This window comes from Aquarana catesbeiana, linkage group LG03, assembly GCF_042186555.1.
Source record: "Aquarana catesbeiana isolate 2022-GZ linkage group LG03, ASM4218655v1, whole genome shotgun sequence".
Lineage (NCBI taxonomy): Eukaryota > Metazoa > Chordata > Amphibia > Anura > Ranidae > Aquarana > Aquarana catesbeiana.
The window spans coordinates 167,344,313-167,370,632 of record NC_133326.1 but is presented as its reverse complement, the minus strand read 5'-3'; the positions used below and the strand labels follow the sequence as shown (position 1 = coordinate 167,370,632).

Below are 26,320 nucleotides of genomic sequence, written 5' to 3'. Positions count from 1 at the left end.
CCTAAAACTTTTTAAGATGCAGCCTTTTTTTAAATCTGGATTAATTTGTAGGCCCCCCATTTACACTTTTAATCTTACCATTTTCAGCATCTGTACTGTGCCAAAACCCTGTATGCTCTCTACTACCAGCAGATGACTGGAGCATCCTGACATTCCAGTCAGATGCGCAGGGTAGCATGCACATACTTCCATGCACATACTTTGGGTTCAGTGATGTACAGTCAGTATGTTTTCTACTGCTCATTAAAGTTAAAAGTCGGCTTTTGGGGTCACGTGCTAGTAACCTCCAACCAATGAACCTGGTTGTCTTCCCTTGTTACAAGTTGCAGCTTCATGGGGGCCCTATGCATATGCAATAACTTGCTGCCTGGCTTCTTCTTCCACCTATTTTGTCTTTAGTTGTGTCCTTTTTTCCCCAGCCTAGTTGTGGAAGTGATGCCGCATTTATTTTATGGTGGGCCAATGAATACTTAGTGGCCCTGGGGAGAGTCTGTTGGAGTCGGTTAAATGTATTTCAGCACCCAGTTTAAAAGGGGGGGGGTGGGGGAGTTAAAGCGGAGTTCCACCCAAAAGTGCAACTTCTGGTTTAAGCACTCCTCGCCCCCTTACATGCCACATTTGGCATGTAATTTTTTTTGGGTGGGGACTTTCTGTCCCGCTTCCTGTTTCCGCTTCTTGGCCGCCTAGGCGACTCTCCCCTAAGGTGGCCCCTCCCTGCAATCTTCTCGGACACGTCACAGTTCCCAAAATATTGCCTGGCCAATTGCAGAGCGCAGTGCGCGCCCTGCCATGAAGCTGTAAGCTGTCAAGGCCATGTGCCCACAGTTGCTATGATGGAGAGGAGGGGGAGGGGAGCGAGGCTCTGGGCGGCTGCATCTCTGGACCGTGGAACACGTGAGTGTCTGTTTATTAAAAAATCAGCAGCTACACTTTTTTTTGTAGCTGCTGACTTTTAATAAACTAAAAAACGGGTGGAACTCACTTTGAGCTAGAACAATTCATCTAGTGCATGTGTTGCTTTGAATTTACAATCGGACACTTTAGTATGGTATAGTCCATGGCTTCTTGTGTTGACTTGGATTGTCTGGTAGCGTCTGCAGTCAACTTTGAAGTTGCTAGTTTGATTCTCCCTAATGGGGACTGTATTGATTAAAGGCAAGTAGTCCAGTACAATTATGACTTGTCACATTCTGTGCTAGTGGCTTCCATCGTCTGACTTTCCAGAAACATTACTTGTTCCAAGGGAAGTGACTGTTCTGTAGTATTACAAACCAGGATGTGGCTGACCCCAGGAGCTAGCATTGCTTATATGAGTCTTAACAGGGGCCACATTGAATGCTGGATTGAGTTTGCTGTGCCTGGTAATAAACATCCTGACAGGTTGTCTTTTAAACTGATCTTATTGAGATTTACTGTCTTAAGTGGATTCCATGTTGTATTTTAGCAGATTCCAAAGACTGTAAAGAGAGAGAGGTTTCCACAACAGAAGAACTTGAACTGGATTTGGAGGCTTTGGAAATAAATGATGATCCCATGGAGCTGGAAGGTATAGAGGAAGCTGAAGACTTAACTAAAAAGCTCCTCGATGAACAAGGTGAGACTTTTTTTAGAAATCGGTGAAAAAAATTGACAGTGTCTGAACAAAACAATGGAATGGGTATGCATGTCAGACTTGCATTTTTACAGGCTCCTAGTTCAACATTGAAATCTAGGATTTTTGTTCCCCCACCACAGAGCTGAGGAACATTAATGAAAGGATTGCCGATGAGGGTGGGTTAAAGATTTCAAATTGTGCATTCAAACTTTTATTTACGTTTTTTTATCTGTTTATTTTTGCTGCAACAGAGCAAGAAGATGAAGAAGCAAGCACTGGTTCTCATTTGAAGCTGATAGTGGATGCATTTATACAGCAGTTGCCCAATTGTGTCAATCGGGATCTAATAGATAAGGTAATTTTGAAAGCACTGTATTTTTTTTTTTTTTTTGTTTTTTTTCTTGAACATCCCAGGTTACAGGGTATCTTCATATCCATTACGGTAGGGTTATGCTGCCAACTTCTGGTGAATGGAAACTGATTAAAAAAAAAGACAGGCAATTCCTCCTAGACATAACCCTTCCCAGCTTGGCAAGGCTCCAGTTTCTTTGCTAGTATATTAGGTGATTGTAAAGTCTGTGCAGTCTCTGCAGGAAAAATAACTAGCTTGTCAATTGTTCCATCTGGGATTAGGAGACTAACTCTTCCAAATCCCTTGCTTATGGCTTACTACGCTCAGAGGAGTGATACCAGGACCCTGCACTGGACGTTCAGAGAAGGCCTGTATTGTCAATGGTTGGCACTGGACTGCAGGACAAGATCCTATGCAATGATGTTGTCATGGTCTTATGGACCGACGTTGTGCTATACAGTTTCAGGGCAGTGATCCCTAGCTGGTTAGTCGAGACCCTAGAGGTCCTTGTGGACCGCTGAAGGGTCATGCAGCACTGAATGGTGAGTCCCTGGGTGTTAGTTCCTACTTAGTACCCTTTCCCTCAATCTGCGCCCACGGGTGAGACAAAGACTGTATTGTGGGCTCTTTTTAATTTGCAATGTTTTTTACTATTTTTACGGCTCTACATTTGCTTCCTGGCGCCAAATGGAGAAGTGTTTTCTCTGCCTCCTGCATTCACTTGCAGCCAGTTTAGGCTGCATGTGCAGTATGACCAGGACATCATGGGTGAAGCGCCCTGGCTGCAGCCATCTTGGAAATCGCATATGGCAGCAGCAGAGCAGTTTTTTTCAGAGGCGCTGTGGGAATATGCAGCAAATATTTTTTAAAGGAGTTAACTTGCGGGGGTGGTAGAAAATACGAGGTTTGAGTATCCAGCGCACTGGTGCAGCTTTTGCACAATGCCTTCTCAGCTGACTTGGACCACTGGTTCCCAGTATAGGTCCTATTATTACAGTCTGCAGGCCATGTCTCAGTGACGGTAGAGAGCAGCAGATTTAAGGGGTGAGGGGTCCCAGGTCTTTTTATTCGATAGAGGAACCTGAACGCAGCTCCTCTTGCACAGTATCCCCTGGGGGTCAGTTAGTTTAGTGCAGCTCTGACTCCACTTCTCTGGTCTTCCCGCTACTTCTGGGGCACCTTCCTCCAGTTACTTTGTACTTAGTTAATTCTCATCTGCATTTGCTGGTTTATAATGCCAGCTTTTTGGAATATTTTCTGACTTGGACTGTCCTGGTAGCAAGTGGAAGCGTTCTGGAGGAGAAATCCCCGGATGACGAGGTAAAGGTGGGTGAGCATTTTTCAGGGTAAGGGAATGTAGAAGAATACTCCCCTTGAGGAATCGACTCCTGAGGAACCCGAGGGTCAGGTTTTATTGATTGGACCATAGCATCCCCCTCAACATCCTCAATTAATTATTGTGCATCCTCATTTCATCCTCCTTTCAAGGTGTTTATTTTTTCTAATTTAATTTGAATTGGACCCTGACAATTTGTTCATTCTGACAAAAAAAGTGGGTTCAGTAAAAAATGCAGTATGCCTTTTAGCAGTTACTTATTTCATTAAGACTCACTGTTTCAGTGGACCTGGTCCTGGAATGTAGGGAAGCTTCGGCCCAGGGGCCTAGAGTCATTATTAAAAGCCTCCTCCGGTGGGGGAAGCTCTGTAGGAGTGTGCCAAAGCCTTAAAGTTTGGTCCCGATGCATGATGAGAAAGAGAGACCATACTATTGGGAATACTGAGGTGAGCAGATACTAGGAAGATTTTCCATATGTCCTTAGTTTCTCAGTGGTAGCCTTAAAGGGCTTAATTTAACAACTTTCTTGACTAGGGTCTTCTCAGTACACATGCACAGAATCTTATATTTGAAGTATTGGTCAGTGGAGTTGCTCTGTAAGAAGCATGTTGAACGCTTGCACTTTCAAGGGGAGCATTTGTTCGGTCCTGCTTTGGATAATTTATATCCAAAAGGTAACTGGGGGTAAGAGTACCCTGTTGCCACTTAAGAGGTAGTGGAAGCCTACATTACAAAAACCTGCCACGCTTTCTACTTCAAAAAAGCAATCCTTTCACCATCCTCAGACCTTGGCATCCAAGCCCAAACTCCACTCCCAGTTTTGTAAAAAGACCTGGACACCTAAGCCCTCTAAGTCAGGAGGAAAATTCCAACTCGCAATGAAGGAGCACCCCCACTTGTTTTGGCGGGGGGAAATTTGTAGACCTTCATTAAGGTTTGGCAGGGGGAGATTGTGGATGAGTTTTGGCTCGCTTATGCTTCCAATTTTTTTTTTTTTTTTTAATCTGCAAAGAGCTTTTTTTTTTTTTTTTTTTTTCTTCAAATTTTGCAGTTTTTACTCCAACCTCTTCACAATTTTGAAACTGAACAGTGATGTTCACCCTATCCCGGATCTCCCGAGACTAAACCGGTTTCTCCAAGTACAGAAATTCCAGATGGAATCCCTGCAGTCAGTGGTTACCTGCCTCTAACAGGAGACTTCCTGGCATCAACAGATATCAAGGATGCTTATCTGCACTCTCCAGTCTATCCCAACTCGCCAAAGGTTCCTGCGGTGGTGGAAGACTTTCACTTTGTGGCTCTGCTGTTCAGCCTGTCCACTGCTCCCAGATTAACCTTTCATAGGTTACCTGGACAACTTGCTTTTGAGAGAGCAGTCCACTCTGCTTCTGGAGCTTAGGGTGATATGGATGGTGCAAACTCTGGAGAGGTTTGGATGGGTTCTGAATTTTTAAAAGTCAGCCAGTCAGTTATCCCAATCCAAAAGCTGCAATTTTTTTGACTGATGCTGTACACACTCCAAGCAAAAGTGATTCTCCCTCTGGACAAATGCCTTGCTATGAAGGCTGAGGTGGATTTGCGCAAAACTCTGATAAATCCCTCAATTTGTCTGTGTATAGGTTGTGGGAAAGCTGGTAATCCCCTTTGAGGCAATGCCTTGTTTTATTCCAGGCCCCTCCAACAGAATATCTTGACAACTTGGGATAGGAGGACACAGTTGTTTGTATTCCTTCACCTAAAGGTGTTCAAGGACCTCTGCCAAAGGTGAGGAACTCTGGTTGTGGACTTTCTGGCATCCAGGTTCAGTGCAAAGCTGAACAAATTTGCATCCAGGACCAGGGATCTTTGAGCGTTCGCAGTGGATGTCTGGAGATGTATGATAAAGAAAATTGGATTTTTGGTTTACCTGTAAAATCCTTTTCTAGGAATACATCATGGGGCACAGGGACCCCCCCCCCCCCCTTTTGTGGTTCATAGCTTTCCACAAAAACTGAAGCCTTGCCTAGCTGGGATGGATGGGTTATGCATAGGAGGTGTTTTCCAGTGTCCAATCACTTTAAGGTGGCAGCGTCGTAATGGATTGTGATTCTTACTATTGTAATTGATTTGAAGATACTGTGTCCTGTGATCTCAGAGAAAAGTATATTACCGGTAAACTAAAAAGAAAATTGGACTTTTGATGATGATCACACTTGTATAACACTTGCATGTATTGTAAATTTAAAAACTTGATCAGGAGAATGTAAAATTACCTTAGAACATTTATTTTGCACATTGATGCACAGAAACCAAAACTTTTGTTGGCCTTCAATCTTTTTTCCACAACTCATTAAAAGAAACCTGTGACCACCTCAGAACACAAACTGCTGCCACTTTAACAATATCAGCAAATACTGTAGGATATTACAGTACTATATAAACACAAATTGGCCATGTATATGTACGCAAAGCACAGTTCTGTTGTGACATTATGGGCGCTGTCATCTTGCATACCTCTGGGAATGTGGGAGATGGGTGTCTGCTGGCAATTACCATCCAACTTGCTGGAATTCTTGCCCCTGTGCGACTATTGTTGATGAAGCTGATCTGTGTATCACGTTACCACTTTTGACCCAAGCTATTGATCACGAGGTTGGAAGGAAAAGAACTGTAGGGTCACTGAGGAGAGAAAGGAAGCTGTGTTAGCAAAGAGAAGGACTTAATTCTTTCTGCCTGTGTAATTTAGGGTGAATTGTGTCAGAGTGCCTGTAGCTACAGACCTCAAGAAGGGACTTTCCTTTTTTCTTTTCTTTTTTTAAAATTTTTAAACATAATTTAATCCTGTTCAGCATCGGTAAATATCTGACTGTCCATTTCACTTTAAAGTGTAAGTAAACCCCCCTATCATTTTCAGCCAAGGAAGCTGCCATCTCTGCCTCTGTTTAATCTACAACTGCCATGATGCTGCACATATGATCAGTTATGACACCAGCCATTGGATGGTTTGACAGTTTGGTTGAGAGCACAACCAATGGGAGTGTTACATTTCCGGCACGTGCCGGAAATTAAACTGTTTTATGGATGGGTTTACTTCTGCTTTAAGGAGAGGCAGATCAAAGGGAAAGGTACTGTGTGATGTAAGTGGATTGTGACTGGGATTTAGGAGGATGGTCAGAAGTGGTAGCAAGATACTTTTTTCCCAGTCAGCTATATCTCAATAATCTTGTATTGTCATATTCAGCCAGAGACCACAAAGTGGCTGTCAAACTTACACTATAGCTTTGTGGGACGAGGAAGAGATGCAGAGAGGCATTGTTCTGTCAATTGTAGAATATATATAGCGGTCACGGCAAATTTTTGAATTTGCTTGATCAATTGTTTTTTCCTTGTAATGGATCTATAATTCCTCTAATTGCCTTTTTTCGGCAACTCCAAAGTTTCAGAAACAGGATAAGCCACTGTTAGGACTTGTGTGTGTTTCACATGTGTGGACATTTCAGCTTGAGACCTTAAGATCTGTAAACAGTAGGGGTGTGTGTTTTGTGGTTGGTGGTGTGTTTTTTTGTTTTTTGTTTTTTTTTTCTAAGGAGCTAGAAAGAGCCTGGAAAATAGTAAAATGTAATCCAGAGAACGCCTTCCTCTGGCTGAATATGAGAATACAAGATTATTGAGATATAGCTGACTGGGAAAAAAATTTTAAAAAGTATTTTCAGTTTTAAAGTATAACTAAAGGCAATGTCGTGTTTTTTTTTTTTTTTTTTTTTTTTTTTTTTGGGAGAGGGATTAGAACACTTGTCAGTTTCTACTGCTGTCTGTGCCCCCTTTCAGGATATTTATCCTCTCTATTTGTCCTGTTTACCATTCTCATTGAAAGTGAAAGTAAAAGAATACACCAAAATTTGGGTTGTCCCCAGAAAAGTAATAGAGGGAGAATCTTCCAATGCTGATACTAGTTCCAGGGACCTAGGGGTCCCCAAGAAGTTCCCTTTTTATTTCAAGGTATTTCCTCTCACTTCCTGATTGGCTATGGGACAGGAAGTGAAGGCAAACCTCCACAATGGGACACAGATGGCGAAAAACAACCTGACGGGTTGTAATCCTCCCTTGCGTAAACCAAAATGGGGGGAAAAAAAAGTTTTGCCTATAGTTCCACTTTAAACGATAAAATAAAATGTGTTATATATAAAATTCTTTAATTTACAAAATGTAAAACATGACTTTGTAGAAGAATACTTATTGGTCCTGTATAGGAATGGATTCATGAGATGCCAAATATGTTCAGTCAGACTGTATACCTTCACATACTATAGGTAACTGGTTTTCAGTGAATACCTATAATTCAGATTTACAGTATCTTCCATTTTTTTTTTTTATTCTAGGTTGTTCAATGAACAAGGCTGTAGATGAACCTAAAAGGAAAAAAATATATATATATTTTTAATTGCAGAACAATCTATTACAGGGAAATATAATAAATATAAGGCATAGACATATGATGCAAAAACAGGACTATAGTGGACCGTAGTCAAGGTTCTAAAATCATGGTGGTGTGCAGTATCGTTCTCCAGAATTTTCCAGGGTCAAGGTTCATATTGATCTATAAAGGTTGTAGGAGGCTTGATGTTGTGGGGCTACTAAAAGGCTATACCAGGGGACAGGAGGTAGGATGGGGAGATGCAGGAAATGTAGGATAAAGTTAGAAAGGTGGCGCTGGCACACTTCAGATTTGTCTTATCTGTACAGTGACAAAGACAGACAGGTGCTGAGAATGTGCAGAATGCGGCTTGTTTAACTGCTTCATTTCTAGTGTTGACAGTCCTTGATCTGTCTAAAAATAATCTTTCACTGCCTGTGTGTCCATTGCCTGTTTTATCTCTCTGTAGTTTTTCCACCACATGGTCTGTCCCTGGTGAGAAATGCAACAAGACTTTCCCAATAGCAATGCTGAGCTGGTTCTCAAACCTTTACTCAATCCCAAGTGCGAGGGTTAAGGTAAATGACAGATTGTCGGACCCCTTCAGGATACGAAATGGAACGCGTCAGGGTTGCCCCTTATCGCCAATTATCTTTATTCTCACATTGGAGCCTTTTCTAAGGAAAATACGTGCCAATCCCAACATTAATGGTATCAAGACAGAAAGAGAAGAGCATAAGCTGGCAGCCTATGCCGATGATTTGATTTTCTTTGTAACTTCCCCAATTATATCCCTTCCATCTCTCCTAAGGGAGATAAGTAACTATGGGGATTTAGCAAATTATAAGGTGAACTACACCAAATCCGAAGCCATGGGGTTGGAAATGAAGGTACCTGAAATACAACAGATAAAGTCACAATTCAATTTTAGATGGTCAGACTCCCATATAAGTTACTTGGGGACTAAAATTCCTAAGAAGCTTAGTAGAGTGTTTGAATTAAGCTATGCCCCGATGCTAAGACAAATTAAACAAGACTTTAGGAGATGGGATAGGGAGGCCTTTACTTGGTTTGGAAGGACAAACATTATAAAGATGAACGTGATGCCCAGACTCCTTTACTTATTGCCAACCCTGCCAATAAAGATCCCTTCGTGTTTCCTGAAGGATCTTAGATCAAGGTTTCTGAGGTTCATACCAAGTAGAGGCCCTCAATCACACCAGTTGGCTCCACAAGTGCTGACACAGCCTTAAAAGTAGTTGATCACAAAAGTTTTCTAAGGTAGCAGGTCAGCATTGCTTTATTGAAATCCATGTGCCGCAATTACACTTTTCTGAAGATGAAGGGTTTTTCTTGATTCAGGAAGTCCCTCTTGGCATTAGCAGCGCTATTAACCAACAATTATTGCATGTGCTCTATTTTCTAGATTGAATGTTTGTTCTAAGATGCTACCCTTTCTTTGAACCAGCATTTAGATGTGAGGGAATTCATTTTGCTTTAGTGCTATCTTTGTTCTAGTTTTTGTCTGAAAAAAATATATAATTTTTTTACTATTTATTTTTGCTAACTGACAATTGCCCAGAAAGGCTTTATACCTTCAACAAACCATGACATGGTTTCATGTTCAATTTCAGGCTGCAATGGATTTCTGCATGAATATGAACACCAAAGCAAACCGAAGGAAACTGGTTCGAGCACTTTTTATTGTTCCTAGGCAAAGGTAATATTGAAATGTAACATGTTAGTGAGATTATAAGGTTCTATACAGTGTCTAAAATAACCTCTTCCTGACTGTGCTATCTGACAGAAGTGTATGAAACACCAGAATTGCTAGACAGAATTACAAATCATTTGGCCAATAAAACAGGTCATATATATTTTGTATTTCAACTGTGGGTTTAGCCATTTACCTGGACTTGAGATGTAATCAGACTAAATGGGGGATACAGGCTTCAAGGGCTTGTAAGTGCCAGTTCACACAGGCACGTAAACACGTTCCTGTGCGGCGACTCTGATTTCAGTGTGATGCAATATTTCATTTCATTCATTTGAATGGGTGAAATTGCACTGTATTGCACCAAAAGTAGTGCATGCACTATTTTGAAGAACACACTCCAACTGGATCATATGGTACGCTGGGTACCATGCGATCCGGTTCAGGCAAACGCACTGCATTTTGCGATGCGTTTTGGGTGTCGTTAGGAATCTATTGACCCCTGCAGCAGATGACACCCCCAGTGTGCTTGGAACACAGTGCGGGAAACACACACAGACTGCGGGTTTTCTCGCACCACGTTGCAGTGTTAATGGGCACTCAAAGTACATTTTAGGATGCTGCATTTTTTTCTGCAAACTGATGAATGATGTTCACGTTTTTAAATTTGGTTTTTGTTTTGGCAAATCAACTTTCGAAGTGTAACGCTTCACATGTCAAGTTTTTTAGTTTGACTTTTAGTTTGACTGTGTGGGTGGCGTGTTTTGTTGTTTGTGTAAAATGTTCTATACTTTATATACTTGCCTGTTTCAAATCCAGACATCATTGCACACTTGCAGCACATAGCCCTTATTTGTGACATGTAAGGTAGATGTTCTGAGAAATAATCCTGCCCTTAGACAACACTTTAAAAAAAATATCTTGGTTTGCTGTTATTGTTGGATAATGAAAACTATTTTGATAACCACCTCTTCTTTATTAGATTGGATCTGTTGCCATTTTACGCACGATTGGTTGCTACATTGCACCCATGCATGTCTGATGTGGCAGAAGACCTTTGTTCTATGTTAAAAGGGGATTTCCGATTTCATGTAAGTTGGAGTTTCCAGTTTGTTTTTAAAGGTCTTGCATATAAGTGTGTACATATGGGTGTCTAGTCAGACATTAGTTGATGTAGGCAGTGGAAAAAGAGTTCACAAAAAGGTAGACTGTTCTCATAGTAGCTGCTGCCATCTATTTTGGATGTCTTACTGTACCTATTGAAGATGTTCCTTCATTCCATGATGCTGCTGACAGAATGTTTAAGAGGCTATTAAAGGTTCACTTTATTCTCTCATGCCCCAGTCTGCAACCAGCTATTACTGCAATTTCTGTCTATCCAACTGCTAATTGAACACTGGGCAGTGAACAACCAAAAGCATTCTGTCTCCCAGGACTGTGCTTTGGTGGAGCAATTATAAGCAATGTCATTGATACCCTAGAATGTCATGACACAGATATCCAGAATGGCCCTTATGTACAGAATCTTGTGGCTAAAAGCCTAGACAGCTGAATCTGCTTGTAAAAGACACCTCACTCCTATACCCTTTTGAAGGGGTTTTTCTCTTTGGTGAGGCACTTGACAAATTCATCAGACATCAAAATCAAATTATTCCACAGTAGTAGGTTCCTAAATCCCCCTCCTTGGGGAAGGGAGGGGCAGCGTCTGCCTCCTCCATAGTGAAGAGCATCTCCGTGTTCACCCAGCCCTTAAATTTTAAATCAAACTTCAGCCCTTTCTTTCAGTGCAAGTGCAAGACTTGGAACACAAAACCACCAAGTTTACTTCTATACCACCCCCCCCGTGTGTGTGTGTGTGTGTGTGTGTGTGTGTGTGTGTGTGTGTGTGTGTGTGTGTGTGTGTGTATATATAAAGGGATTAAAGTGCCATCTAGTGGGCAGTTTAAAAAAAAAAATGTTAGAACTCTCAGTATATATCTGGCCACATGCAATGTCCGCTTGGGGGCGGACCGCCCCTACATCTTCTCCAGCCCCCTGAGCACCTCCAGGGGCCCTAATTTGCTACCATTGGCGGGACCGGGACACTTATGTAGATTATTTTTCATGTGGCCGAATATGTACGGTTCTAACCTTCTTTTTTTTTTTTTTTTAACTGCCCACTAGATGGCGCTTTGACCCCTTTCTACATACACGCAGTGGGGGAAATTGAATGCGATTCAGACAGGAATCGCACCGCATTCCTGTTCAAATTGCATTTGATTCTTTGTAGTGCGATTTGCGCCCATTCATATCCATTTCGTTATCGAGAGCATTTGGGTGAGTACCTATACTCGCTCAAATGCTTGGTATTGGCTCTGATATTGGTATCGGTGCATCTTTAGTTTTAAACTCTACTCTCAACAGCTTCCTTCACTTAAATCAACCAAAATCTGCTCAAGGACAGTCATTTTTGCACACCGCCCTGAACCTCATAATTACCTGTTATATTAATCCTATCCTCGACCTAATATCCCAGAACACGTGCTTTTCAGATTCCAAAGTTTTGTATGAAATCTGCAAGGTTGGTTAACGCCTCTCTGAGACCAGAGAAATACCTATCCTCCGTAGACATTCAGGATGCTTATCTCCTATATTTCCATTGACCCACCTCATCAGCACTTTCTGCATGTCACAGTAGAAGACAAACACTGATTTTTTTTTTTGGTCTATTCTCTGCTCCCCTTGTATTCACAGAAGTATTTGCACCCTTTCTGGCCCTCGCAAATTCAAGACGTTCAGGTCACAGGGTATCTAGATGACTTTCTTCTGAAGGACTCCTGTCCATTCCACCTTTCTCCAAACATCCATAGAACAATTCAGCTACTTCAGGCTGTTGGTTGGGTAATCTGTTTTCAAAAATTAGCTCTCCAACCTTCTTTTGGCCTGGAATACTTGGACCATATTGTAGACACAGCTCAAGCAAGTCTTTACTCCAGAAAACAAGCTGGTCTCTCAGTAACTTTTTCCATTAAAGGCCTCTCCAACACAACATCCTGTTGCCCTGGAACAGACATGCCATTTGCTACCTTTGCCTCTAACCACCCCAGCTTGGTAGATTTTAGAGCTGCACGTTTCTGGCTAAAATGAGAATCACGTTTTTTTTGCTTAGAATAGAGATCACGATTCTCTCAAGATTCTCGCGGTGTAACATGATCTTTCACATTATACCAAAAATTGGGCTAACTTTACTGTTTTCAATTAATAAAAAAAAAAAATTTTCCCTCCCAAAAAATGCGTTTGAAAGACCGCTGTGCAAATACAGTGTGAAATAAAATATTGCAACAACTGCAATTTTATTCTCTAGGGTTTCTGCTAAAAAAAAAAAAAAAAAAAAAATGTATGTTTAGGGGTTCTAAGTAATTTTCTAGCAGAAAATACTGATTTTTAGCTTGGAAACAACAAGTGTCAGAAAAAGGTTTGGTCTTTTTAAGTGGTTAAACTGACCTAATTTACACACAAGTTCATTCAATTGATCTAAAAGAACCGAGAGATACATTGTATATCTTCTCTATCTCCCAGCTCTGAGCAATGTTGATAAACATTGCCAGGTTTTTTTTTTGTTTGTGTTTTTTGTTTTTGTTTTTTTACAGCTCTGAGCGGCTCTGCACTTGTCACATAGAATCGGGAATTGTCGGGTTAAGATTGTGTGGGGGTTGAATCGAGATTGCTATCTTTTAACGATTTGTGTAACTCTAGTAGATTTCTAACCTATACATATACAGGGCCCTCTTAATCCTCTTGTATTTTATTGAATTATAACTGTATTGTCTCACATTTATATTGTAAAGCGCTGCGTGAACTGTTGGCGCTATATAAATCCTGTATTATTATAATAATAACAATATACATGACAAAGGGGAAGTTTTCTACCATACTAATGGAAGGTGATTAAGGAGTGTTTCGTTCGATCACAGTTCAGGGAACATTGTAACCCATCATCATCATCATGCAGCTTAGAGATAGAGGTCTCTGCACCATTGGACCCCATTCTTCAGAGATACCCAATCAGGGGGCACTGAGACTATGCCACAGCTGTGGCCTACATCAATCACCAGGTGGGTACCAGGAGTCCAGCAACCTTAAAGGAAGCAAATTACAAACTAGGGTTGAAAGGAACCCAAAAAGATGCTACTAATTGGACCAGGTAGTATATACTATACAAGGCTTTATTAAAAAATATGTAAATATCCTATTAAAGAAAAAAAAAAAATCTAGAGCTTTACCAGTTCTCGTCTGGCCTATAGCAGATTGACGGCTGGGTGGGGGTTTCATTGTTCTGAGTGGACGTCATATGACATCCTTCGGAATGGCCACTCGTGCATGCCCCGATCTGTGGTGCGGTGTGACGCTCGAACACACCGCATAACCGATCACGGTAAAGAGCCTGTGACGTCACAACTGATCAGTGTAACTAGGAAGTGCCCATTATCGGTATTCCTCTCTGATCACTAATAGCGTGTGAGGAGAAGAGAGCTGATAAGCGGCTTTTCTCAGTGAGGGCATCTGCACTGATAATCGGTGCAATGATTATCCGTGCAGCCCCACCAGTGTCCACCAGTGATGCCTGTCAGCGCCCATCAGTGCTGCATATTAATGCCGCCTCGTCAGTGTCTGTCAGTGGTAGCCTCCTCACTGGCCGTCAGTGTAGCCTCAGCAGCGCATATCAGTGAAGGATAAAAATTACTTATTTGCAAAATTCTATAACAGAAACTAAGAAACCTTTTTTTTTTTTTTTTTTTTTTTTTTATTTTCTATTTAATTTTTGGGTTCTTTTTGTTTTAGCAATTAAAAAAAAAAAACAAAAAAAAAAAAAAAAAACCAGCCATGGTTAAATACCACCAAAAGAAAGCTCTGTCTCAAAAAACTGATAATTTTGCTTCGGTACAGTGTGACCACGCAATTGTCATTCAAAGGAGGATTGGGTTAAAGTTTGCTGGATGTCTTCCAGCCTCAAAATGAGGTTAACCGGCTGAATTCTCAAATTCAGTGCAGTGAAATCGAGTGCGTTTTAGTGTATAGTGGAGTGGGCAAAACTGATTGAAAGTAAGGCTGGAGTTCAGCTATAACTATTGATTACAAAAATAAAATTTAGGGTAAAATTTATGAGTTAAATCTTGTATGTTTCTTAAACTTCTGAAACTTATTGCATGTTTCCATAGGTAAGAAAAAAGGATCAGATAAATATTGAAACAAAGAACAAAACCGTGAGATTCATTGGAGAGCTTGCCAAGTTTAAAATGTTCAGTAAAACAGACACTGTACATTGTTTAAAGGTTTGTGTTTTGCAGTTCATACAGTTTGTATTGTATTCCTTGCTGCAAAGTATGCTTGTGTGGCAGTCACGTTACTTAATTTGCTGTTTGTATTCATTTAAAATAATCTTTTGCATTAATCCAGTTTTAAAAATGTTTTACAGTTTGACTTCCTAGTTAAAGAAGTCTGGTCTAATAGTGCACCAGGATACTATGTTAAAGTTGCGCTTTTTGTTAACTGACTTTGATTGCAGTGGTACAGCAGCTCCAGTGCCTGACACATTTAAACTATGTCTGTGTTTGCCCTCTTCACTAAATTAAAATAGTTTAAACCCAGAGTACATAATAGGGAAGCTTATGTTGCATCATGGACCCTGTCTGTCTTTTTCTTACACTCGCTTTAATGCATAGCAGAATTACCCCACTCGTGTTTCATAGAAATTGTGTTTTTTTCCCATTTGGGTTAAAGGGCATGCTAAAGGCCTTCACCTTCAGGAGTATGTTACACCTATATTTAAGGCGTAGCATGTAAAGTTCTCCTTCTGGCCCACTGCTTATAAACATTGCGGCCATGCAGGTCTCCGACCACTCAACAGCGTCATTCATTTACTCGGTTTCCTGTGAACGAATTGGACTACAAGTACCGTCAGACATTGTGGCTGAAGGCTTGTAGTTCTCAGTGAAGGGCGTTGGTGAATGCTCTCATAGTCCTTTGATGTCCATAGTCCATGTTCTTGCCATTCAGTAACTGCCTGCCCATATCGGGGGGAACAGGCAGACAGCTTACTGAGTGTCTGCAGCATCCATGTATTGCAGATTGCAAGTGCAATGTTTTAAAGGCTACAATGTAAAACTATAATTAATGCATATTTCCAAAAACGTCTTTCAGGACAGCACCCGGAGAGATCATGGCTCCTCCTCCCACAGGAAACGCCTCATCAATCAAATCTTAACAGGAGGCCTCCATGTTGCTTTCATCAGTTTTTGGTGTTTCCTCCAGCCAGAGGAACATTTCTGGTAAGAACCATGATCTCTAAGGGCTTTCCTGGGAGACGAAAGGTTCTCACTTGTCAGTTTTTTTGCTAGGAGAGTTATCCTCCTACTTGCCTCTTGCTGGATGGTCCCATTTGCTCCCTCTCCCCTTACGTGCTTGAGGAGAGCCTGTACTGCCTGGGAGTGCTGCCCTTTTTTTTTTTTTTTTTTCCTCAGATTTGCGGTTTGCAGTGGTCCTCGCTGGCTGCCCGCATCGCGAGATGGCGGCGGTGCATGGCTGAACAGCCGCCGTTGTTTTGGTGGCCAAGGAGAGTCCTCAGCCACGTCTTGTGCAGTGTACAGGAAGAAGTAGCGCTTTCGAGTCGAGAGCGTGGTGTCATTTCGCAGGGGGAGAGGGCAGGGTCACCTGGTGCCTTTTTTAAACTTCCGGTTCCTGATCAGCGCGGCAGCATTTTGGAATCCAGGAACCGGCTTCTCTGCAAACCACGCGACCGCAGTGCACTCTGCTATGGAGAACAATGCAGCGGATAGGGGGACAAGTCAAGGCACCAGCAAGGCCAAGGTAAGGGACTGTATCCTTGTTATTCTGGACCGTTTTCTCCTGTGGGTTTTTGTTCCACAGTGGAGAGGCATCAAATCAAACCAGTTTATTGTAAACATGCTTTCCCAGGGATACGTGATCGAATTCACGGAAGAACTTTCAAAAAGATACTTGGTGACAAACGTCCCAAGGGATCCAGCCAAGGCTCTCGCCATGAAGTCCCTAATCCAGGAACTGAGATCCCAGAGAGTCATTGTTCCGGTCCCTACAAGGGGTTCTACTCGCACGTATTCCTCATTCAGAAATCCTCAGGAAAATTCCATCTCATCCTAAATCTCAAGATGCTAAATCGATCAGTAGAGTACAGAAGATTTCAGATGGATTACATTTTTCTCAGTCAAAAACCTCCTGATCCCAAGGGTGCTACATGGCATCAATAGACTTACAGGATGCCTACCTCCACATACCTATTGCTGCCAGGTCCCAAAAATATCCAAGGTTGGCACTGAAAGTAGGGAAGAAGGTGGTACACATGCAGTTCAGAGCACTCCCATTTGGCCTGTCATTGTCTCCAAGAGTGTTCACGAAGGTAATGTCCGAAGCATTAGCATCTTTTGTGTCTAAAAGGAATCTCAGTGATTCCTTAACTGGACGACCTGCTGTTTTACGCTCAAACCAGAGAAATGCTTCAGAAGAACTTGGTCAGAGCTTGTGCTCACCTAGAATCTATAGGATGAGCGCAGGATGTGTTTTTCTTGAGTCTCCATATCAACTCAGTGGAGCAAAAGATTTTTCTTCCAGAAGAAAAACAGAAAAAGCTGGTGGAAATGGTGTCGTTACAGTCCATTCAGCTTCTGTCCATCCTCTGCCATACTGGCAGTTCAGTGGGCAAGGCTCCACTTCAGACCTCTACAAAGTTTTTTTTTGTTAAAAATCTGGGATCACCAGCAAGATTCGCTGGACTCGTTAGTGAAGGTCCCCACCAAGGAGTCTTTGGTGGTGAAAGGTATTCAGCAGGTCTGCCATGGTCGAGCAGATGAGAAGCAGTAGGGTCCTCCAAATTGGAAGGAATTAAAGGCAATAGAAATGGCCTTACTGATGTTTGCCGAAGAACTTCAGGGACTGCATATACAGATCCTGCCGGACAACGCCACAACGGTGGCCTACATAAACAGACAGGGGGGCACCAGAAGCAGTGTTATAGCAGGAAGCATTCTAAGATGGGCAGAGCTCCATACTCTATCCTTGTCCGCGGTCCACCTAAAAGGGACTCTTAACAGGGTAGCGGACTTCCTCAGCAGAAACCCAGGTATACGAAGCGGAGTGGCGTTTGAACCCAAATATCTTCCATATGAACATGAAGAAATGGGGGAGGCCAAGAGTGGCTCTCTTTGCGACTGTGGAAAATACACAGGTGTCTCTTTTTTCTTCTCCCTGAACAGAAACGAGTCATCACTGGGGGTAGATGCTTTGGCGCACAGTTACGCCTTTTCCCCTTTTCAGCTTATCCCTCAGGTCATAAGGAATATCCGGAAAGAGGATACGACAACAATACTCATCACTCCCTTCTGGAAAGTTTTCAACTCCTGGTGCACAGCATCTGGCAGATCCTTAAAAGAGATTTCTTCTATCCTGGAGTTCCTGCAAGAAGCAGCGGACAAGGGCCTAGCTGTCAGTACCCTCAAAGTTCAAGCTGCCCCACTGGGGGTATTTTTGCAAAAATCTATCTCATCAGAACCCTTAGTGATCAGATTCTTTAAAGCTCTCACCCGGTCCAGATCGGTAGTGATCAGAAGTTGTCCAAAGTGGGACTTATCCGTCGTTCTACAGGCCCTGACCAGGGAACCTTTCGAACCCATTAATTTAGCCTCCCTGAGACTGATTACTTTGAAAAACTTTTTTTTTTTTTTTTAGTGGCTATAACGAAAGCTCGAAGAATTGATGAACTGCAAACCTTGTCATTCGGGGAGCCATTTTTAAAAAATTTTTCTTTTATATATTTTTAGACCGAATTGTTCTGAAGACGGATCCTAATTTTTTGCCGTAGGTCGCTTCGGTCCAAAATCGAGCTCAGGAGATTTTTTTTTTCCCTACGTTTTGCTCTAATCCATTGGGTAAGAAGGAGGAAGAATTCCATACCTTGGATGTTAAGAGCAGTCTTAAGTTACCTGGAAGCCACTAAGGACTTTAGGCGTTCAGATGCATTATTTGTTTCATTTGCTGGTAGTAAAAAAAAAAAAAAAAAAAAAAAAAAAGGCAAGCTGCCAGAGGAACCATTGCCAGATGGTTGAGAATGGCTATCTCAGAGGCCTTTTTCCGTACAGGCCAGGAGAGTCCAGTTGGTATTCGGGCTCATTCTACAAGAGCTTTGGCGGTGAGTTGGGCAGAAAAAGCTGGTGCCATCCCAGAACAAATCTGTAAGGCAGCTACATGGACGAGTCTGACGACCTTTGCCCGACCTTATAGGTTACACCTCCTGACGGCTGGGGAACAGGCTTACAGGCTGTTGTCCCACCCTAAATGGGGTAAGTCTCAATTATCCTCTCAGGTGCTGTCCTGAAAAACATTTTGGGAAAATTCAAGTTAGACTTACCGGTAACTTGTTTTCCAGTAGTCTTTCAGGACAGCAGTAACCCGCCCTTTTGTTTCTCTTGTGGTAACACTATGATATAACTGGTGCTTATGTGTTGCAGTCGGGGCTGGAGGTTCTCTACAAACCACTGATGAAAGCAATGTGGAGTCCTCCTGTTAAAGATTTGATTGATGTGTTTCCTGTGGGAGGAGGAGCCGTGATTTCTCCAGGTGCTGTCCTGAAAGACTATTGGAAAACAAGTTACCAGTAAGTTGAACTTGAATTTTTTTATTTTTTTTTTACCTGCAAAAAGATGTGGATCCCTATTTTTTTATTTTTTTTTATTTTTTCTTTACAAAAGTTACCGTATTTATCGGCGTATAACACGCACCACAAGTTTAGGAGGGAATTTTAAGGCAAAAACTTTTTAAGGAAAAAACTTACATTTAAATGCCCGTCAATGTAGCCTTATCAGTGTCCATCTGCATGCTTGTCAAGTGTCATTTTCAGCCTTGTCTGTGTCATTTGCAGCCTTGCAGCCTTGTCAGTGTCCATCTGCAGCCTTGTCATTGTCATTTGCAGCCTTGCCCAGGCTGCAGTTAAACTGCAGTGACATGTCAGTGTCACTGCAGTTTGAAAATGGCGCCGCCGAGATGCACAGAGCCGGTCCTTTTGTATCTCGGCTCTTCTCGGATCTTCTCGTAGTCCCGCCCTATGATGGAAATAACACAGGTCCAATGGCGGGACTGGGCATGACTGTGAGCAGAGCCGAGCGCCGCCCATATACATACATACATACATACATAGCCGAGTGTACTCGGCTAGGCTCGGATAGCTCCGCTCACCGTCACGCCCAGTCCCTGTGTTGTGTTATGTCCATCATAGGGCTGGACTGGGTGTGACTGTGAGCAGAACTAGCAGAGGATAGCCGAGTACACTCGGCTATGTATAGATATCGGTGGCGCTCGCTCCTCCGCTCACAATCAGAGGGGGATCGGCGTAAAACACACACCCACGATTTCCCCCTGGTTTTAAGGGGGAAAAAAGTGCGTGTTATACACCGATAAATGCGGTAATTTCTCCCTGAACCCTAACAATTAACTACTCTGATTTTGGTCTATAAAATTTACCGTTTGAAAGCATTTTGTTAGATCTGTTTTGATAAGTGCACAAAAAAAGTTGATTCTGCCAGAGATATTGCCAACTCTTATTGGTTACATTATGCCTAGCTATCTGTAAGGACTGCAGACCCCTACCCCCTCCTTGTTATGGAGAGGGGGAGATGTTCTATAGTCCTGTCTTAGGGTGACAATGCTGCTTCTTGGCCCCTCCCCCCGCTCTTATGTTGCAGGATTTGTTTGACAGCAGCAGGAGCCAAAGGCTCCCGCTGTAGCCTTTAGTGGTTGTAAAAGCACTAAGTGCCATTTATGTCTGCTGCTTTGTTCCTGTGCTATCTACATGAATCACTTCTGACAATGTTTCCTAACACCAAGAGAAAAAAAGGTGATAGGGGAGGGATCTCCAGCTGATTGACGGCCTCAGCTCTGTTCCTGTGAGCTGTGTGAATGGGGTATGTTTCTTCCCTCCATTCAGCTCTCAGACCTCTGCAGAGTGTAACTTCAGCTCTCCTTCCCCTTTTTTCGGAACCCTTAGACCAGCTTTATAATTTCCAGACTATGAATGGATGTAGAGAAAATGGGTACAGCTATGCAGGAAGATTTGTTTCAACTCCTGTGTATCACCTGAGGATAGTTCCCTTACTGGGTATATGTAAGGGTATACAACCTGATTTATGTGTGTACAAAGTACCTAAGATTGAATGCTCCATACCAGCTCTGCCCTTTAAAGTGGTTGTAAAGGCTAAAGGTGTTTTTACCTTCATGCATTCTATGCATGAAGGTGAAGAACCTTCAGTGTCCAGCTCTCCCCCTCAGCCTCCCTAGGACTTACCTAAGCCCGATTTCGATCCAGCAATCTGCACGAGACCCAATGCTCTCCTGGGTCTCTCCCTTGTTATTGACTGAGATGCAACAGCAGGAGCCATTGGCTCAAGTTTAGGTATTTTCTGGGTGGAATTGTAGAACCTTTTGCATGTTTCAATGTTTTAGATGTTTAATTTTGAATGTATAAGCAAACTGAATATTTATATGCTTTTTTTTTTTTTTTTTGCTGTGCCATATTTAAGATCTTGTGAAGAAGTCTTTCATTTTTCACTCGTTCTTCCATTGTAAAAGCAGTTATACTACCCAGAGATAAAAAAACAAAACACGGGCCCCATGATTTCAAGCAACCATTTCTGAAAAAAATGGTCAAATGTCTACATGCAAAAGCAGAAAGTAAATAATTGCCTCTCCTGTTGCATATGCCGCTGATTGCTGCTTTGTTTAAGAAGATTCTTAAACTGATTCTTCCTTCTATCTCCTGTGGTTCCTTATGCTTACCCTCCATTTCATTGACCTGATGGTTGGTGGGGGACAGAGGAGATTGATACTCCTGAAATGTCTGGTTCCTAATGGACTTCAGAGGCAGGTTTCATCTGAACAGATCAGCATTCAGTGACACAGGCTACAAGAGTATTGAATCTTTTCTTTTGGGTATTTTTGTTTTTTTTCATGACAGTCACTTTAATGGAAGTCTACACCTTGTGTTGTATTTCTTAGAAATGATTTTGTTTTCAAAATGCCTATTTAATTTGTGCAGATGCTTTTGTCAGACTTTTCACATCACCACATTGAGATGGCCTGCACCCTGCTTGAAACCTGTGGACGATTCCTTTTCAGGTCTCCGGACTCGCACTTGCGCACCAGTGTTCTGTTGGTAAGATTGGACGTTCTATATGATTCAGTCTTTTTGAAGAGTGCAGATACTAAATTTTCATAAATGTTATATTTTATTAATATGCAATGTGCATAAATGTGTGTGTGTATGTGTGTGTGTGTGTGTGTGTATATATGTGCTATGTAAAGCATGTATATACATAGCATAAATACTGGTTGGAACACTAATTCATATGTGTATCCTCCTCCTTTTTTTTTTTTTTTTTTTTTTAATTGGCGATTAAATTTATCAAAAACGTTTTCTTCAAGAAACTGGTCAAAACGGTAATCGTATTAAATGTCATCTTCTTTGTGGAACAGTAAAGCCCACTGCATGTAACATATACTTAAAGGACCCCAGTGCAAATCATGAGTGCTAACATCTTAAAAGCTGAGCTCCTTTGGTATATGTGCGCCTTTTAACATTTGTCCCGCTAAACTTTTTCACAATCGTGAGGTATTCTGCTGTCTGTTTACATATTATTCACACTAATCTTTCTTAGACAGGTCATAGATGATGCCGTTTTCTTTCCTGTTACCCGTGGTTCCCGGGAAATCACTTGCTTTTCCCCATCACCTCCCGTAAAGCTATTGTGTTCCTGGGGGGGAGCCATCCCTGCCAGGAGAACACTATTATTACTGCTAGCAGCTATAGCCCCTGGCAATAATTGCATATAAAAATCTGGCATGCTGGTTGTACCCAAGTCGATCGATGGGTCGACTTGGGTACAATCGGCCTGCCAATACATGACTCAAATCAGCAGGACCCACCTGAGCTTCGAATCGTCTGTGGCCGGCTTTAGCTAAATTGCTTATCAGCCTAGTTCACAGGTGGCATCATCTACATCACCCAGGATTTTCACACAATTCTGTCTTTTACAATGTGTTTAGTATCCTGTTCAAATACAGTCTGTCAGTCTTCAGACAGGTAGATGCAATATTCAAATGTGTCATTACTTTGTTCCCTGTGTTGAAGTCAATGGTGCTGTAAACATAACTGCTGAAGATTACAGATAAACTCAGTTGCTCACCTCCACTGACTTGAAAAATGTTTTGCTTTGCATACATTGTTCATGTGTTGGCCTGCGGAATCACTGTTGCAAACCAAGGAAAGTTTGAACCTGGCTTGTTACTGAAATAATTCTGCCCTAACTTTTACTTCTTCAAGAGGTGGACAGAGCCTGTAATTAAGGATTCTAATTATAAAAAAAGAACAGAGCAGTATGTTTTCAAATTCCTTTTAGGGGCTTATGTAAGCAGCAGTGGAATGTGAAGGTGTGTACTCGACTGTATTTCTATAAAGTCACGTAAATCTGCCTGTTTATAGTCATATAAATGTGTTTATAAACAACCCTTTGCAACTGATCTTATTTAAGAATCTGATTATTCATCTCTTAAATTGTAGAGAGATGTCACTACTCCAAGCCTGTATGAATCCCTGCATCTGGAACTTGAGGTGCTGACCAAAGGGAGCCCAGCCATCCTCTATGGACTCCGTAGGAAAGCAAGAAGTCACACATCGATTATTTTGTGACTTCCCGCTTTCTTATTGAATGCAATAATAAATTGTTATATTTAGCAGGTTTGAGATTTTTTTCGCTTTTGAGATAGCTTTACTTTTACTGTGTCAGAGTCTAACTCTTCAGCCAAATAGTCAAGGGTCAGAGGTTACCTGGAGACTGACTGTTGCTGCTATGTAAACTGCTTGACTTAACAGACTGCTTTCCAGTTTCTGATTTGTGCTTAACCGATTTAAATTACAGCATCCTTTAGTGTGCCTTGGCCTGTTACTTGACAGCGGTATGTACGCTTCAAACCAGGAAGATCAGGTAGTGGATAAAGCATCAATCACAAGACCTAAATAAATGAGACCTAAATGCATGGCCCACCTTTTGCAAAACAAAAAACAAAAACAAAAAATGCACTTACATTAACAGAATGAAAAAATGTGCGTTTAACAAAGTTCTTGCTACAAGAACGGCAGATTGGGTCCTGGTACAAACTTCACCTTTCAGCCTTTTCTGTCGTGTATGTTCCATGGATGGTCATTTGGAAGGCACGCTTCCTTAGCTAGCAGCACCTGGACCTAGGGGAACACCCAAGAGTGTCCCATGATTTGTGTAACAGGCAGGCAGTGCCAGATGTGGACCACTTGCGTCCAGGTTCAACAACAAACTAGACAAGTTTATCTCTAGACACAGGGATCCTCTAGCATAACCTTAAAGTGATTGTAAAGTCTCGTTTTGTTTTTTTTCTATAAAAATAACAAACATGTTAGAGCCGGTTCACACTAGGACGACTGGCCAGGCGACTTAGCCGCCTGACAAGTAGCGTCCCGTTTTGTACAATGGAACCGTCGCTCCGACTTAGAAAAAGGTTCCTGTACTACTTTGGGGGCAACTTGAGGCGACTTGTATAGACTTCTATATAGAAGTCGTTTTGCAAGTCGCCGCTGCAGTCGTGTTCAAGTCGTCTGAGGCAGTCGCGCTGGAAGTCGTGCTGCCTCAGTGTGAACTGACTCTTATACTTGCCTGCTCTGTTGCAGTGTTATTTGCACAATGCAGCCTGGATCCTTCTCTACTCAGGTGCCTCTTCTGTGTTCCTGGCCCCTCCCTCCTGTCGAGTGCCCCCACAGCAAGCAGCTTGCTTAAGGGGCACCTGAGCTGAGCTGCAGCTCTGTGTCCATTCAGACACGAAGCCGCGGTTCGGCCCTCCCCCCCTCTCCTAATTGGCTAACTGACCTTGACAGCAGCGGGGGCCAATGGCGCCGCTGCTGTACCTCAGTCAATCAGGAGGGAGAGTCCCGGAGGGCCGAGAAACCCGTGGACAGAGATGGGGTTCAGGTAAGTATTAAGGGGTGCTGAGGGGGGGCTGCTTCACCCAGGTTTTTTTTTTTTTTTATCTTGATGCATAGAATGCATTAAGATAAAAAACCTTCTGACTTTACAACCCTTTTAAAGTGGAAGTAAAGCCTAATACTTAAATGATCCCCTGCAGTCATTAATTTGAGCTAAGTTCAGCCTTATGCCTCAAAATGAAAAAATCCCAGTTTTTTTCTACCTTTATTTTGCAGTATCAAGTGCCTATCACGTGACTTCAGTCCCTATCTTCTGAGTCTAAGAGCAGCCAGTGGGTGTGCTTACTGAAGGCTAGTGACATCACTTCCAGGAAGGACACTGTACCTGTTTAGCCAATGGGCATATACAGGATGGGAGGAGCTGATCGTAGGTTCCCACCCAGTGTTCCATCATTAGTAAGGATGCATTGTAAATCCTCATTCATGAGAAAATGGAGAAATAAAAAGACCCATCCACACAGGACCCAGAAGGGCTGGGAGCTCCTGTGCACATATACAGCATAGCTGTGCAGGGCTTTGACTCAAGACTACCACAGGAGAAGGGAGCACAGGGTGAACTGTCAGTGTAGCTGGAAGTGCTCTGGGGTCTCGGCTCACATTCTACAATGATCACTATACCTCAACTCCACATGATTTTGCCATGTAGTGTGAGTTTAACGCATGACAAGCAGAGAAATCCACATGATCCAACATTATGGTGTAACTGCAACGCATGACAATCGGAGAACTCCACATGATTCTGCCTTGTAGTGTGTAACACAAAGGCTGCAGCATAATGCACTGGATTCCTCCTTGCAGTGTGTGTCATGTGTTGGTGTATACATTGCAGTGGGTGTGTGTCATGTGTACATTGCAGTGAGCACTCCAGCCTTGTTGCAATCTCTTTCTTGTTTACAAGTTAAAATATTTTCTTTTGCTAAAAAAATGACTTAGAACCCCCCAAATATATATATATATATATATATATATATATATATATATATATATATATATATATATATATATATATATATATATATATTCTCTTTTCAGACACCCTAGAGAATAAAATGGCGGTTGTTGCAATACTTTGTCACACCGTTTTTGCGCAGCGGTCTTGCAAGCGTATTTTTTTTTCTTTGGAAGAAATACACTTTTTTAATTTAAAAAATAAGACAACAGTAAAGTTAGCCCAATTTTTTGTGAAAGATAATGTTACCCCAAGTAAATTTATACCCAACATGTCACGCTACAAAATTGCACCCGCTCGTGGAATGGTGACGAACTTTGGCACTTAAACTCCTTTGGCGACGTTTAAAAATGTCTACAGGTTACCAGTTTTGAGTTACACAGGAGGTCTAGTGCTAGAATTATTGCTCTAGCTCCAACGATCGTGGCGATACCTCACATGTGTGGCTTGAACATAATTTTCATATGCGGGCGCGACTTGCGTATGTGTTTGCTTAGGCACGCAAACTCGGTGGGACGGGGCACTTTAATTATTTTTATTACTTTTATTTTTTTTCTTATTTGTTTTACTTTTTATATTTTATTTTTACTTTGTCTTTAAAAAAAAATGGGTCACTTTTATTCCTATTACAAAGAATGTAAACTTCCTTTTGTAATAGAAAAAAAAGCATGACAGGACCCCTTAAATGTGAGATCTGGGGTCAAAAAGACCTCAGATCTCACATTTACACTTAAATGCAATAAAAAAAAAAATTCCCCTTTAAGACCATTGGGCGGAAGTGAGGTTTGATGTCTCTTCCGCCATCTAATGTTATGGAGCCGAGTGGGTGCCATCTTTCCCTCACTCGGCATCCAGAGGGGAAAGGACACTATCGGCTCCGATAAGCGGCGGAGACGACCGGAGCGCGACAGT

General features: G+C 42.1%; 1 protein-coding gene across 3 annotated transcripts in view; it reads left to right on the top strand.

Moving 5' to 3' along the window:
* Nucleotides 1-26,320, top strand: part of UPF2 (UPF2 regulator of nonsense mediated mRNA decay) — a 122,796-nt gene that overhangs the window by 27,678 nt on the left and 68,798 nt on the right. For 2 of the 3 annotated variants that reach the window (XM_073619493.1, XM_073619492.1), the window contains exons 6-11: nt 1,445-1,594; nt 1,846-1,949; nt 9,310-9,395; nt 10,372-10,480; nt 14,588-14,701; nt 21,487-21,603. In XM_073619493.1, the coding sequence (XP_073475594.1) occupies nt 1,445-1,594; nt 1,846-1,949; nt 9,310-9,395; nt 10,372-10,480; nt 14,588-14,701; nt 21,487-21,603 (680 nt within the window). The remainder of the gene's footprint in view (nt 1-1,444; nt 1,595-1,845; nt 1,950-9,309; nt 9,396-10,371; nt 10,481-14,587; nt 14,702-21,486; nt 21,604-26,320) is intronic. The other variant, XM_073619494.1, reaches the window with a different exon arrangement.